General features: G+C 45.5%; 1 protein-coding gene across 1 annotated transcript in view; it reads left to right on the top strand.

The window, feature by feature from the left end:
- MYO5B (myosin VB) overlaps window positions 1-15,597 on the top strand; it is a 373,495-nt gene that overhangs the window by 236,316 nt on the left and 121,582 nt on the right. The window contains exon 10 of the mRNA XM_024756795.1: window positions 2,976-3,241. Coding sequence (XP_024612563.1) covers window positions 2,976-3,241 — 266 coding nt within the window. The remainder of the gene's footprint in view (window positions 1-2,975; window positions 3,242-15,597) is intronic.

Below are 15,597 nucleotides of genomic sequence, written 5' to 3'. Positions count from 1 at the left end.
ACTTGGTAGATGCCCAGTAAGCAGATGGATGGATGATGGAGGCTCCCTAGGCTCAGGGGTGATGCAAGTGAGCAAATAGATGAACACTGGGCGGTGTTGATGGTGAGGCCCGAGGACCAGGGCCAGCGAGTTCCTGGGTACCTGTGCCAGGGCCTCTTTGGAGAGCTAGGACTTGGGCTTATCAGGGAAGTGTCTCTCTGATCTTAGAGCTGATCTTCCGCACCAGCCTCTGCAGGGACCTTCGGGTGAGAAGGAGAGTGAACGTTTACTGGTGGTATTTGATCGATGCCCGTTTCCCCCACCAAACTCCAGGACAGTGTCTCCTGTGCTCACTCTTCTAGCCCTGGCACACACTGAGTGTGTGTGTAAAGACTTCTGTGTGAAGGAGGGCTATCAGGGCACACTTGGGGAAAGGAGGGGGGGAACAGAGGACACAAATGGTGCTGGAGGGAGGGGAGGATGCCTGACAGGTGGAGGCTTGGACACCAGGCCCTTACTCTCAGAGACGACAGGAAGTCAGAGGTTTCTGAGCACAGGTACGTGGTCTAGGCTGGTCTCATCTTGTTCTCCAGTTAAAGGCTGTGTCGAGAGCTAATTGAGAGTGAGAAATTGGAGTCGGGGCTGCCAAGGTTCAAATCCTGGTTCTGCCACTTACTGATAGTCTCTTACCTGTTTCCTTATCTGCGGGTGGGGGTGATATTACCCACCTTGGCACAGGGCTCGAGGGCTTGAGTTCTCGACTGTTATCGTCATTGTTGGCAGAGCCAGAGTGGACCTTCTGAGCATCCGTCTCCCTTCACAGGGTTGGAAAGACTAAGGCCCAGAGCGAGGAAACTCTCTCTCTAAGGCCACTATGACAGTTAATGGCAAAGCCCAGCCAGCGTTCTTGCTCCACGCCACCGCCGGCCCTGCGCCTTCCTCTGGACGGACTGTCTTCCACTAGCCTGATGTTCCCCATCCGTGCCCAGCACGCTGCCGGGCACGCAGTGTGTGCTCGCTCGAGAAATGCTTTGCTAAGTGGTTGCTAGTGCACGGATTTTGGTTTATGCCCTGGGTGCGTAGGGTGGACCTCCTACTGTGGAGGGGTGTCTGTCCAGATGCAGTGTGCCTTCTGCTTGGTAGTTGTTATTTTTAATTAAAGCATGAATATATGTCCCGTAACTGCCAGAGTTACCTTGGAGATGCAGTGGCATGCGATTACTTGGACACCAGAGGCAACTTGTTTCTTGAACTTGGCAATATGGGCCCACAAAACTCATCAGCTGCCTGTGATGCTGGCTGTCTTTAATGGATTTAGCATCATTTGATTAAGCTTAAGTGTAATTGCATAACGTTAAATCAGTTTCAGTTAGTACCTTTAATCAACAGTCAGGAGCGGGGAATAGATGGGCAGGCCACTCCCTGCTGCAGCCGATGGGAACCTGCCCCGTGGTGATGATTGAAAAGTTCCAGAACTTGTGGAACTCTGTGTGTGTGTGTGTGTTTACAGAGTACGTTATCCCCCCCCCCCCCCCAACTTTTGTTGAGTAAAGCCAGTTAATGGCCTTTGTAACTATTACTCCAACTCCACAAACCATACTCTGGAAAAACTGGCCTTAATGACTTTTGGAGGTTCTTTCCTACTCTGACATTTTATTATCTTGTAATTGTGTGTATTTGGGTAGATGGATTTTAAGTATCTGTAGGAGGGAGAAAAAATGGGCTGGGGAAATGGCACAGTTATCTGTGTTAATTTTCATTGAACAAGCCTGCATTTATGCGGTGGCAGCGTCATCAGAAAATGATTCCCACAAGCAATTCAGGGCCATTAGGAGGTGGCACATGACATTCTGAAGGATTCCCTTTCAGCCTCGGAGTTATTAAGCTCTCCAGCAGGCTCATGGCTGGGTTATCAACTTCCCCTGGGGGATTTAGATGAGGGAATGAATAATGGGCGAGAAGAACCTCTAGAGGAAAAGCAGGTTTTCTGTGGGGTGTTGTGAATGGGCAGCAAGGGGGACCCAGGACACCTACACACTTGGGAAATAAAACTCTGTGGGTGACTTGGTTATCAGGGACTCAAGGGCAAGGTGATGTGATTGGTACTTTGGGTAATTGAGGGTCAAGATGAAATGCAGCTGACTACCTGGGTGCGTTCTTATACTTCTCTGGGGCTCAGTTTCTTACCTGTAGGCGAAGGGACTCATGCTGGGGGCATCCCTAGTTTTTCCCAGCTCTAAACATGAATATCAGTTACAGCGTTCCAAGTGATCTTCCCAAGTCAAAATTTGTTCCTTATTTTTTGCCATTTGTCCTAGCTCTCCACCTAGATTCGCTTTCTTTCCAAGTGGCAAGTGCTTAAAGTATATAAATAAGTTCCGTTATGTGTTTAGTATGACCAGGGCTAAGATGAAAGCAAATCTGCTTGGAAGCTTAGGACGGTGTGATGTCAGTGTGCTGTCATCGTCCAAGGGGGTCAGCTCAGGGCTTGTCTCCGAGCGCACTGCTCTAGACCGCGTGCGAGCCCAAGGTAACACTCAAAAGCGAGGACCTTTCCGGGGCTGTGGACTGAGCACTGCATGTGGAACTCTGCAGCTGGAAGCTACGTTCACTGTGATTTTGCCGCTGGCTCCTTATTCTTAACAGATTATCTGTTCCTAAGTTATCAGTTCTCATCCTGCACCCTTCACTCCGGAGCCCTCTCCTCCAGTTACCCTTCAGGCCCTGGCAGGGGAGGAGGGGACAGGGAAAGTGGAGAGTTGTTTTTTAAAGCCCTGCTGATGATGTGTTCATGAGCAGGTATTACCAGTTTGAGCAACACTCTTTGGGCCCCTATTGTCACCTAGTGGTGTGAGAGTGCATGAGATGGCTGGGGCAGTGGCTAGGGATGAAATGGGGTTCTGGGGGGCCTAGAGTTGGGTTCCTTCCCTCCCTAGAGCATGGTGGTGGACTGTCCTCCACGCCCCTCCTGAACCCTTCTCCCATGTCTCTTCCAGCCCAAGGATGAACACCTGAGCAACTTCTGCCAGCTGCTGGGGGTGGAGCACAGTCAGATGGAGCATTGGCTGTGCCATCGCAAGCTGGTCACCACCTCGGAGACCTACGTCAAGACCATGTCCCTGCAGCAGGTGGTCAACGCGCGCAACGCCCTGGCCAAGCACATCTACGCCCAGCTGTTTGGCTGGATAGTGGGGCATGTCAACAAGGCCCTCCACACCTCCCTCAAGCAGCACTCCTTCATCGGGGTCCTGGACATCTACGGGTAGGACGGTGCCCCCTGCTGCTGGTCGCTGGTGTCTTCCTGCTGGCATTTTAGAGCCAGCGGGGACCTTGGAGACCTTCCTGGTGGTTCTCAACCAGGGGAGTGTGAAATATGGGGGAAGGGGGCATTTTTGGCTGGGTCTCTGCCGGCACTTGGTGGCCCAAGGCCAGAGATGCTAGGTGTCCTACAATACAGAGGACAGTCCCGAGGAAGAATGGACCCTATCAAACACCAGTAGCTCCCCCACTGAGAAACGCCACAGACACCCCTTTGTCCTTGTGGGAAACTGAGGCCCAGAGATGGCAGTGTCTTGTTCAACATCAGACTGGAGGTTTCTGTGAACTTAAATTCAGGTTTTCTACTTCAGTTATGTTTTATTTAAAACTATCATCCGACCTCATTCACGATGTTACCGATCAAGGGGATTGTTTTAATACTGTAACTGCGCCCAGTGCTGCGATACAGATTGACACTGTGTGTGGTTGTTCCTGAAGTTTCTCTGCATTTTAGAATTCTAGCCTAGTGGAAAAGACGGTTACTCATGACAGTGTAACTTACAGGGAGAGGCAACCTGGCATGTAGAGAGTGTACTTCACTAGGCGCTAGGAGACTGGCTTTCTGACTCATTGCTGTCCCCAGCTAGCTGAATGACCTCTACAGATCACAGCCCTTCTATTCTTTAGTTTCTATAGCTTGAAAGGAAGTTTTTTTTTTTGTTTTTTTTTTTTTTGTTTTTTTTTGTGGTACCCGGACCTCTCACTGTTGTGGCCTCTCCCGTTGCGGAGCACAGGCTCCGGACGCTCAGGCTCAGCGGCCATGGCTCACGGGCCTAGCCGCTCCGTGGCATGTGGGATCTTCCCGGACCGGGGCACGAACTCGCGTCCCCTGCATCGGCAGGCGGACTCTCAACCACTGCGCCACCAGGGAAGCCCTGAAAGGAAGTTTTGAGCCACAAGTCTCTCTTAGGTGCATTCCAGGTCCTTCTAGAATTGCTTGAAATTATATGCACTGGGCTGAAACCTTACCTGCACTTCTTTTATGATCAATGTCCTGCCCTCTTTAAGCTAATAATAGATGAAATCCTCCTGGATCTTTATATCATAGAGGTCATGGTTTCTGTCTTAAAATAGAACTTTGGACCCTTAGAAGTGCAGAGTTGTAACAGCCACAATACTCTGGTAGAAACGACTGCTCAGTGGGCTGACAAGCTGGTGCTCGCCTTATGTTGAGGCTGTAGTAAAGGAAAACCTCCTCTAGAAGCGGCCGCTTTCCCGTGCAAAGATAGGCTGTCCCAGCTCCATCTCTGACGCGCTTGTTCATCACTGGGCTTTGAATCAAATCATGTCACATGCTGTGGCAGTAAACTTGATTTCTGGCATCACAGAGGCTTCCAGAACATGCTGAAGAGTTAAGTCACATGCACGAGCTACATAATACAAGAGACAACAGAAGAAATTGTAACAGGGTCGGTTTGAGGGTTTGGACACTTGGTGCTGTACGAGTTTCAAGGCAGAAGAGTGCACGCTTGTTGGCACAGTCAGGAAAAGCTTCACGTGGAAGGTGAGGCTTGAAATCGATCTTTCAAGGAGAGAGTAGAACACGGGCGGCGGGGGGAGACCCTTTGGGAGAGGAGCACAGTCCAGATGGTAGGAAAAAAGCCACCTCCTAGGTGATGCGGAGCACAGTGGAGGATGACCTGGGGGGAGGCAGGAGAATGCATCCTCCCCGGGCTCTCCAGGGTTCTAGCCAAGTGACTGTGGACATGCCACTTCTCTTCTGCTCCATTGAGTGCCTGCTTTTTGACTCAGCCCTTCCAGTTGCTCTGGGGAGAGCAACATAGAACAGTCTGTGCACCCTGGAAACATACTGCCGAGCTGTCAGTAATTAATTCTGTGTCATTCATTCCTCTGCCATGAGTATTTTCAGGTAGTTGGGTTTCAAAGAAACTGACCTTTAGTGTCACATTCTGATGTAAGAGCTAGAGAAAGTCAGGATGCAGCATCTGACCTGGTTTCCTTAATCTACTTGGGCAAGAATCTATTTTTACTGAGTTTTCGGTGTGGGAAGATTAATGTGGAGACTCACTGTTCTTGTTGTTTTTTAACATCTTTATTGGAGTATAATTGCTTTACAACATGGTGTTAGTTTCTGCTGTATAACAAAGTGAATCAGCTCTATGCATACCTGTATCCCCATATCTCCTCCCTCTTGCGCCTCCCTCCCAACCTCCCTGTCCCACCCCTCTAGGTGGACACAAAGCACCGAGCTGATCTCCCTGTGCTATGTGGCTGCTTCCCACTAGCTATCTGTTTTACATTGGGTAGTGTATATATGTCCATGCCACTCTCTCACTTCGTCCCAGCTTCCCCTTCCCCCTCCCCGTGTCCCTAAGTCCATTCTCTACGTCTGTGTCTTTATTACTATCCTGCCCCTAGGTTCATCAGAACCATTTGTTTTTTTCGATTCCATATATATGTGTTAGCATATGGTATTTGTTTTTCTCTTTCTGACTTACTTCACTCTGTATGACAGACTCTGGGTCGATCCACCTCACTACAAATAACTCAGTTTTGTTTCTTTTTATGGCTGAGTAATATTCCATTGTATATATGTGCCACATCTTTATCCATTTGTCTGTCAATGGATACTTAGGTTGCTTCCATCTCCTGGCTATTGTAAATAATGCTGCAGTGAACATTGTGGTACGTGTTTCTTTTTGAATCACAGTTTTCTCAGGGTATACGCCCCGTAGTGGGATTGCTGGGTCATATGGTAATTCTATTTTTAGTTTTTTAAGGAACCTCCCTACTGTTCTCCATAGCGCCTGTATCAATTCACATTCCCACCAACAGTGCAAGAGGGTTCCCTTTTCTCCACACCCTCTCCAGCATTTATTGTCTTTAGATTCTTTGATGATGGCCATTCTGACCGGTGTGAGGTGATACCTCATTGTGGTTTTGATTTGCATTTCTCTAATGATTAGTGATGTTGAGCATCCTTTCATGTGTTTGTTGGCAATCTGTATATCTTCTTTGGAGAAATATCTGTTTAGGTCTCCTGCCCATTTTTGGATTAGGTTGGTTGTTTTTTTGATATTGAGCTGCATGAGCTGCTTGTAAATTTTGGAGATTAATCCTCTGTCAGTTGCTTCATTTGCAAATATTTTCTCCCATTCTGAGGGTTGTCTTTTCGTCTTGTTTATGGCTGTGCAAAAGCTTTTAAGTTTCATTAGGTCCCATTTGTTTATTTTTGTTATTTCCATTTCTCTAGGAGGTGGGTCAAAAAGGATCTTGCTGTGATTTATGTCACAGAGTGTTCTGCCTATGTTTTCCTCTAACAGTTTTATAGTGTCTGGCCTTATATTTAGGTCTTTAATCCATTTTGAGTTTATTTCTGTATATAGTGTTAGGGAGTGTTCTAATTTCATTCTTTTACATGTAGCTGTCCAGTTTTCCCAGCACCACTTTTTGAAGAGGCTGTCTTTTCTCCATTATATATTCTTGTCTCCTTTATCAAAAATAAGGTGACCATATGTGCGTGGGTTTATCTCTGGGCTTTCTATCCTGTTCCATTGATCTATATTTCTGTTTCTATGCCAGTACCATACTGTCTTGATTACTGTAGCTTTGTAGTATAGTCTGAAGTCAGGATTCCTCCAGCTCCATTTTTCTTCACAAGATTGCTTTGGCTATTCGGGGTCTTTTGTGTTTCCATAAAAATTGTAAAAGTTTTTGTTCCAGTTCTGTGAAAGATGCCATTGGTAGTTTGATAGGGCCTCTTAGGTAGGTTTATTCCTAGGTATTTTATTCTTTTTGTTGCAGTGGTAAATGGGAGTGTTTCCTTAATTTCTCTGTCAGGTTTTTCATCGTTAGTGTACAGGAATGCCAGAGATTTCTGTGCATTAATTTTGTATCCTACTACTTTACCGAATTCATTGAATAGCTCTAGTTGTTTTCTGGTAGCATCCTTATGATTCTCTATGTCTAGTATCATGTCATCTGCAAACAGTGACGGTTTTACTTCTTCTTCAATTTGGATTCCTTTTATTTCTTTTTCTTCTCTGACTGCTGTGGCTAAAACTTCCAAAACTATGTTGAATAATAGTGATGAGAGTGGGCAACCTTGTCTTGTTCCTGATCTTAGAGAAAATGGTTTCAGTTTTTCACCATTGAGAACGATGTTGGCTGTGATATTTGTCATATATGACCTTTATTAGGTTGAGGTAGGTTCCCTCTGTGCCCATGTTCTGGAGAGTTTTATCATAAATGGTGTTGAATTTTGTCAAAAGCTTTTTCTGCATCTGTTGAGATTATCAAATGGTTTATATCCTTCAGTTTGTTAATATGGTGTATCCCATTGATTGATTTGCATATATTGAAGAATCCTTGCATTCCTGGGATAAACCCCACTTCATCATGGTGTGTGATCCTTTTAATGTGCTGTTGGATTCTGCTTGCTAGTATTTTGTTGAGGATTTTTGCATCTGTGTTCATCAGTGATATTGGCCTGTAGTTTTCTTTCTTTGTGACATCTTTGTCTGGTTTTGGTATCAGGGTGATGGTGGCCTTGTAGAATGAGTTTGGGAGTGTTCCTCCCTCTGCTGTATTTTGGAAGAGTTTGAGGAGGATAGGTGTTAGCTCTTCTTTAAATGTCTGATGGAATTCGCCTGTGAAGCCATCTGGTCCTGGGCTTTTGTTTCTTGGGAGTTTTTCAATCACATTTTCAATTTCAATGCTTTTGATTGGTTTGTTCATATTTTCTGTTTCTTCCTGATTCAGTCTTTGAAGGTTGTACTTTTCTAAGAAATTGTTTACTTTTTCCAGGTTGTTCATTTTATTGGTATATGGTGTTTGTAGCAGTCTCTCCTGATCCTTTGTATTTCTGCAGTGTCAGTTGTTACTTCTCCTTTTTCATTTCTAATTCTTTTTTTAAAATTTTTTTAGTTTTTATAAAGTTTCTTTTTTTGATTTATTTATCTCGGCTGTATTGGTTCTTCGTTGCTTCACACAGGCTTTCTCTAGTTGCGGTGAGTGGGGGATACTCTTCGTTGTGGTGCGTGGTCCTCTCACTGCAGTGGCCTCTCTGTTGTGGAGCACGGGCTCTAGGGCGTGTGGGCTTCAGTAGTTGTGGCGCATGGACTTCAGTAGTTGTGGCTGGTGGGCTGTAGAGCACAGGCTCAGTAGTTGTGGCGCATGGGCTTAGTTGCTCTGCAACATATGGGTTGGGATGTTCCCAGACCAGGGCTTGAACCCGTGTCCCCTGCATTGGCAGGCGGATTCTTAACCACTGCACCACGAGGGAAGCCTTCTAATTCTGTTGATTTGAGTCTTCTCCCTTTTTTTCTTGATGAGTCTGGCTAATGGTTTATCAATTTCGTTTATCTTCTCAAAGAACCAGCTTTTACTTTTATTGATCTTTGCTATTGTTTCCTTCATTTCTTTTTCATTTATTTCTGATCTGATCTTTATGATTTCTTTCCTTCTGCTAACTTTGGGGTTTTTTTGTTCTTCTTTCTCTAATTGCTTTAGCTGTAAGTTTAGGTTGTTTATTTGAGATTTTTCTTGTTTCTTGAAGTAGGATTGTATTACTATAAACGTTCCTCTTAGAGCTGCTTTTGCGGCATCCCATCGGTTTTAGGTCATCGTGTTTTCATTATCACTTGTCTCTAGGTATTTTTTGATTTCCTCTGTGATTTCTTCAGTGATCTCTTGGTTATTTAGTGGTGTATTGTTTAACCTCCATGTGTTTGTATATTTTACAGTTTTTTTCCTGTAATTGATACCTAGTCTCATAGCATTGTGGTCAGGAAAGATGCTTGATACGATTTCAGTTTTCTTAAATTTACCAAGGCTTGATTTATGACCCAAGATATGATCTGTCCTGGAGAATGTTCCATGAGCACTTGAGAAGAAAGTGTATTCTGTTGTTTTTGGATGGAATGTCCTATAAATATCAGTTAAGTCCACCTGGTGTAATATGTCATTTAAAGCTTGTGTTTCCTCATTTATTTTCATTTTGGAGGATCCGTCCATTGGTGAAGGTGGCGTGTTAAAGTCCCCTACTCTTATTGTGTTAATGTCTATATCCCCTTTTATGCCTGTTAGCATTTGCCTTATGTATTGAGGTGCTCCTATGCTGGGTGCATAAATATTTACAATTGTTATGTCTTCTTCTTGGATTGATCCTTTGATCATTATGTAGTGTCCTTCTTTGTCTCTTGTAATAATCTTTGTTTTAAAGTCTGTTTTGTCTGATATGAGTATTGCTACTCCAGCTTTCTTTTGATTTCCATTTGCATGGAATATCTTTTTCCACCCCCTCACTTTCAGTCCGTATGTGTCCCTAGGTCTGAAATGGGTATCTTCTAGACAGCATATATATGGGTCTTGTTTTTGTATCCATTCAGCCAGTCTGTGTCTTGTGGTTGGAGCATTTAATCCATTTACATTCAAGGTAATTATCGATATGTATGTTCCTGTTACCATTTTTTTAATTGTTTGGGGTTTTTTTTTGTGGGTCTTTACTTGGTTATAGGTTTTTCTCCTTCATCACTTTAAATATGACCTGCCACTCCCTTCTGGCTTTCTGAGTTTCTGCTGAATATCAGCTGTTAACCTTATGGGGATTCCCTTGTATGTTATTTGTTGCTTTTCCCTTGCTGCTTTTAATATTTTTTCTTTGTAATTAATTTTCGATAGTTTGATTAATATGGATCTTAGTGTGTTTCTCCTTGGATTTATCCTGTATGGGACTCTCCGCACTTCCTGTTCTTGATTGACTGTTTCCTTTCCCATGTTAGGGAAATTTTTGACTATAATCTCTTCAAATATTTTCTCAGACACTTTCTTTTTCTCTTCTTCTTCTGGGACCCCTATAATTCAAATTCTGATGCGTTTAATGTTGTCCCAGAGGTCTCTTGAGACTGTCCTCAATTCTTTTCATTCTTTGCTCTTTATTCTGCTCTGCAGCTGTTATTTCCACTATTTTATCTTCCAGGTCACTTATCCATTCTTCTGCCTCAGTTATTCTTCTGTTGATTCCTTCTACAGTATTTTTAATTCCATTTATTATGTTGTTCATCATTGTTTGCTTGCTCTTTAGTTCTTCTAGGTCCTTGTCAAACGTTTCTTGTATTTTCTCCGTTCTGTTTCCAAGATTTTGGATCATCTTTACTATCATTACTCTGAATTCGTTTTCAGGTAGACTGCCGATTTCCTCTTCATTTGTTTGGTCTTGTGGGTTTTTTCCCTTGTTCCTTCATCTGCTGCATATTTCTCTGTCTTCTCATTTTGTTTAACTTACTGTGTTTGGGGTTTCCTTTTCACAGTCTGAAGGTTCATAGTTCCTGTTATGTTTGGTGTCTGCCCACAGTGGGTGAGGTTGGTTCAGTGGGTTGTGTAGACTTCCTGGTGGAGGGACTGGTGCCTTTGTTCTGGTGGGTGGATCTGGATCTTGTCCTTCGAGTGGGCAGGGCTGTGTCTGGTGGTGTGTTTTGGCGTGTCTGTGAACTTAGTATGACTCTAGGCAACGTGACTGCTAATGGGTTGTGTTGTGTTCCTGTCTTGCTAGTTGTTTGGCATGGGGTGTCCAGCGCTGGAGCTTGCTGCCCGTTGGGTGGAGCTGTGTCTTAGTGTTCAGGTGGAGATCTCTGGGAGAGCTCTCACCGATTGATATTACTTGGGGCTGGTAGTTCTCTGGTGGTCCATTGTCCTGGACTCGGCTCTCCCACCTTGGAAGCTCAGACCTGACACGCGACCAGAGCACGAAGACCCTGCCAGCCACATGGCTTGGAAGAAAAGGAAGAAGAAGGAAAAAAAAAGAACGAACAGATACTACCCCAAACCAAATGGTAAAAGCAAAACTAAACAGACAAAATCACATAAAGGAACATACACATACACACTCACAAAAAGAAAAAAAAAAGGGAAAAAAATTTTTGTAAATAGTAAGAAAATAAAAATTTAGAAAAAAGAAAGAGAGCAGCCCAATCAGTAAACAAATCCACCAATGACAGCAAGCACTAAAAACTAAACTAAGATAAACATAACACCAGAAACAAATCAGACGCAGAAAGCAAACCCCAAGTCTCCAGTTGCTCCCAAAGTCCACCACCTGAACTTTGGGAACATTCATTGTCTATTCAGGTATTCCACAGATGCTGGGTTTATCAAGTTGATTGTGGGATTTAATCTGCTACTCATTAGGGTGAATAGAGAAATTCCCCTTTCTCTTCTTTGTTCACACAGCTCCTGGGGTTCAGCTTTGGTTTTGGTCTGTCCTCTGCGTGTAGGTTGCCCTCAGGTGTCTGTTTCCCACCCAGACAGGAGGAGGTTAAAGCAGCAGCTCATTAGGACTCTCTTGCTCACTCAGGCTGGGGACAGGGCAGGGTATGGGAGTCACAACTGGAATGTGGGCCACGCCTGCGGCAACAGAGGCCATCATAACATCGCAGCAGACTGAGGTGTGCAGTGTGTTCTCCCAGGGGTGTTGTACCTGGATCATGGGACCCTGCCAGTGGCAGGCTGCACAGGCTCCCGGCGGCCGGTGTGGGTCGTGACCTGTGCTTGCACACAGGCTTCTTAGTTGCAGCAGCAGTTCACGTCCATCTCTGGAGTCTGAGCTGGTAGCCACGGCTCACGCCCGTCTCTGGAGCTCACTTAGACGGTTCCCTGCCTTCTGTGGGCACACAGAGCAGGAATCCCGTCTCCTTGCACACCGAAAAACAATGGTCTCTTGCCTCTTAGGCAGTTCCAGACTTTTTCCCAGACTCCCTCCCGGCTAGCTGTGGCGCACTAGCCCCCTTCAGTCTGTGCTCACGCTGCTGACCCCAGCCCTCTCCCTGTGCTCCGACCGAAGCCGAGCCTCACCTTGCAGCCCCGCCCGCCCGGCGGGTGAGCAGACAAGCCCCTCGGGCTGGTGAGTGCTGGTCGGCACTGATCCTCTGTGAGGGAATCTCTCCGCTTTGCCCTCTGCACCCCTGTTGCTGTGCTCTCCTCCGTGGCTCCGAAGCTTCCCCTCCGCCACCCCGTCTCCACCAGTGAAGTGGCTTCCTAGTGTGTGGAAATTTTTCCTCCTTCACGGCTCCCTCCCACTGGTGCAGGTCCCGTCCCCAACCTTTTGTCTCTGTTTTTTCTTTTGCCCTACCCAGGTACGTGGGGAGTTTCTTGCCTTTTGGGAGGTCTGAGGTCTTCTGCCAGCGTTCAGTAGGTGTTCTGTAGGAGTTGTTCCACGTGTAGGTGTATTTCTGATGTATTTGTGGGGAGGAAGGTGAACTCCATGTCTTACTCCTCCGCCACGTTGAAGGTCTCCCCATTGTTAATGGCACGTAAAAGTATTATGACTGCAGTGCTACTGATATGTACAATATCATGCCTTAGTTGTGTTATAGGTACATAGCAGTGCCTTGAGCTTAAATAGGTAGCTCCTCCCTTCTAAGGGATCCCCAGCAAGAGGAAGGCCTCTGTGGGTTGGGCTGCTGGTGTTGCTGAGTCTGGAGGTGTCAGCTGAGCCCCTGCAAGCTGGGATTTTGTGTTCATATTTGCCATTTAATTTTTATAATTGAGTTTATTTGCTCTAAGATCCTGTGCCCACCCAAAGGGGAGAAATAGATCACAGGGAAGACTTGTCTTTGGTGTGAAGGTGCACTTGTCCGTGGGTGGATGGGGATCCGTAGGACTCCATCTCCTATTTCTGGTGCCAGCGCCTGACCTGTGTGTCTCCTTCCTCCCCGTGCGGCCGTGGGTTCCTTTGAGAACATCTGACAGCTTTTCAGTGAGGACAGGTCCCATCGCAGGGGGGCTGTGCAACCTGGGGCCCTAGACAAGCACTCTCGGGGAGTCTCCTCCCCTTCTGCTTCCTTCCGGGTGCGCTATGCTGTTTTCTCTTTTTTTTAATCCTTGTTCCTTCTCAGAAGCTAATTTACTTTTTCAAACCTTGTCATAAAGCGGTCATACTTAGAAAGCGATTCACCTCCTCCTGGGGAGAGAGAAATGCCACGCACGGTTCCTCCTCTGTCTGCCCAGTCAGTGCCGGCTTCACATGCTGTGGGCAGAGTTCAGGATGGCAAGTTAGATAAGGTGGGCTCAGCGTGAACCAGCTGCTGTCTAACTGGGCCGTTTGTGGCCAAGTAAAAGCACTTACAGACCACCCTGAAGGTACATACACCTGCTCCTCAACCGTTCTGGTCTGCTGAGAAGTCATTCTCTTTCTTTTCTGGTAAGAAGGTATGTAATGAATGCTTAGGAGACTAAAACCAAAAACTTCACAGGAAAGCAGGTGACTTGAATCTGGAGGTACTCTTTCTGATCCATCAGGTTAATGACACTATTTCTTAATCCGGGAGAAAGTGGCAACATTTGGTGGAAACTGGGATTTACATTGAACTATTTACTGTCATCTCCCTTTCCCAATCATGGTGTTCTTCTGACTTGTCTCCTGTGGGCTTCAGACACCTTCCAGCCATCTTTCAGAAACCTTCAGAAAAGATACCTTTCAGAAACCCACTGAATCTTTTGTTTTCAGTTACTTGAAAGTGGGTGTCATGCTTGATACTCTACCTCTGTGACCCTAACGACCTCCTCTCATTTCAAACTAATTCCTGTTTTTAGGCTTTATTTACAAACAATATGACTATGGGAAGTGATTCTTCCATGGCATCTGAAAACTCCAGCATTTTTTAAATATTTTGAGTTTCCTACCCAAATCCCTGACCACCAAACTCTGGAGAGGGAGGATACCATCTATCCCAATGTCTCACTCGTTGTTTCTCAGCCCTAGATGTGGGGATACCTTGATACACATAGAAGGTGCCCTTGGGATGACCTAATGTTTTTAATGTTCTTACTCCTCCTTGTCACCTGTGAGCAAAAGAGAGCGTGTGGCAGCTGCAGAGAGCGGGAGGGAAGGTGGGGTTAGGTTTCTGAATACATTAAAGCCCACTGATTAAGAGGAAAGGGATAAGGAATTATCTTCCTCTCTGAATTAGGTTGGGAATGTGCAACAAGCAAGTAAGAGTGGGATTGCTGCCCCCTCCCCTGCAAGTAGGTACTGATTCCTTCAGCTGGGATGACTGTCCGTAGATAAACTGTAGCACCTAGCTAGAGTGTTACTGGGTCACCAGTCAGGCTCATTCTAGAGACAACTGGAAGGAGTTCCATAGTATAAATGAGCCACTCCAGATTTTTGTATAAATGTTTAATATGTTACTATAGAATCAGCAGCTAGAGTGAATAAACAGTCACTTCTGTGTACATAAGCAAGCAGTGTGTGAGCCAGCATCATACATACATACCTCCCCTTATCATGATGTTCTGAAGGGTAGTTAGTTCAGATGGTAGAAAAGGCTGTGAGCACCTACGTAAGTTGCTTGGGCCACAGCTGCCTTCACCACAGCTGTGGTGAGCCCCCTGCTCAGAGGCCCTTCTCTCAGGCTCTCCTGAACAGTTCCAGATACCCAGTGCCCCGTTAGAAGCACGGCTTCCCTACATCTCGCTCCCCTGCCCCAGCTCCAAAAAGTGCAGAGCAAGCAACACCCAGGGCAATTTAGCCAACCCAAGCCAAGCTCTTTTCCTTAACTAAGGATCTGTGAAGCTGCCTGCAGGGTATTTCTTACCAGGCAGGGGATGGAAATTAATAGGAGAGAGCCAGGCAGCTTTTGGCTGGGGTTTCCTTTTCATGTTGCATTAACCAGCATTTGCCTCTACAGGCTTAGTTAATTACAATCGTAACCCTTTATTCCTCTCTCCTTCTCGAGGCAATGAGAAATAAATGGTTCCAATTTGGGAAGAATACACATTTATTTGTCTTTGACCTGAGCCTTCAAAATGCCAAGATAGCAGGAGGCTTTGGCTATGGCCAGCTCATTCTTGAAGAGGACAGTTGGCCTAGGGGACTTTGGGAGCAAGGCAGGGATAGATTCCTCAGATAATGCTGAGGAATGGTGAGGGAGAGGATGCCGAGGGACGTTTGAGCCCCAGGAGCAGGAAATGGGGTTTGCTGGGATTTTATATCTTTCTCAGTTCTTGTGTTACTTTCTGTGTCTCTTATGGTATTTCCTAACTTTAAATTTGCATCCAGCTCTACTCAGTGCTTTTTAATGATTTAAAAAGTGTTTTTAAATTGTAGTTAAAAAAAAACACACAATATAAAATTTACCATCTTAACCGTTTTTACGTGTACAGTGCAGTAATGTTAAGTATATTCATATTGATGTGCAGTAGATCTCTAGAACTTCTTCATCTTGGAAAACTGAAACTCTATACATTAAACAACTCCCATCTTCCCTCACCCAGCCCCTGGCAACCACCATTCTATGTTCTGTCTCTATGATTTTTTTTTTTTTTTTTTGCGGGCCTCTC

Source organism: Neophocaena asiaeorientalis, unplaced genomic scaffold (assembly GCF_003031525.2).
Source record: "Neophocaena asiaeorientalis asiaeorientalis breed wild unplaced genomic scaffold, Neophocaena_asiaeorientalis_V1.1 scaffold133, whole genome shotgun sequence".
Classification (NCBI taxonomy): domain Eukaryota; kingdom Metazoa; phylum Chordata; class Mammalia; order Artiodactyla; family Phocoenidae; genus Neophocaena; species Neophocaena asiaeorientalis.
This window is presented reverse-complemented; position numbering and strand designations above follow the sequence as displayed.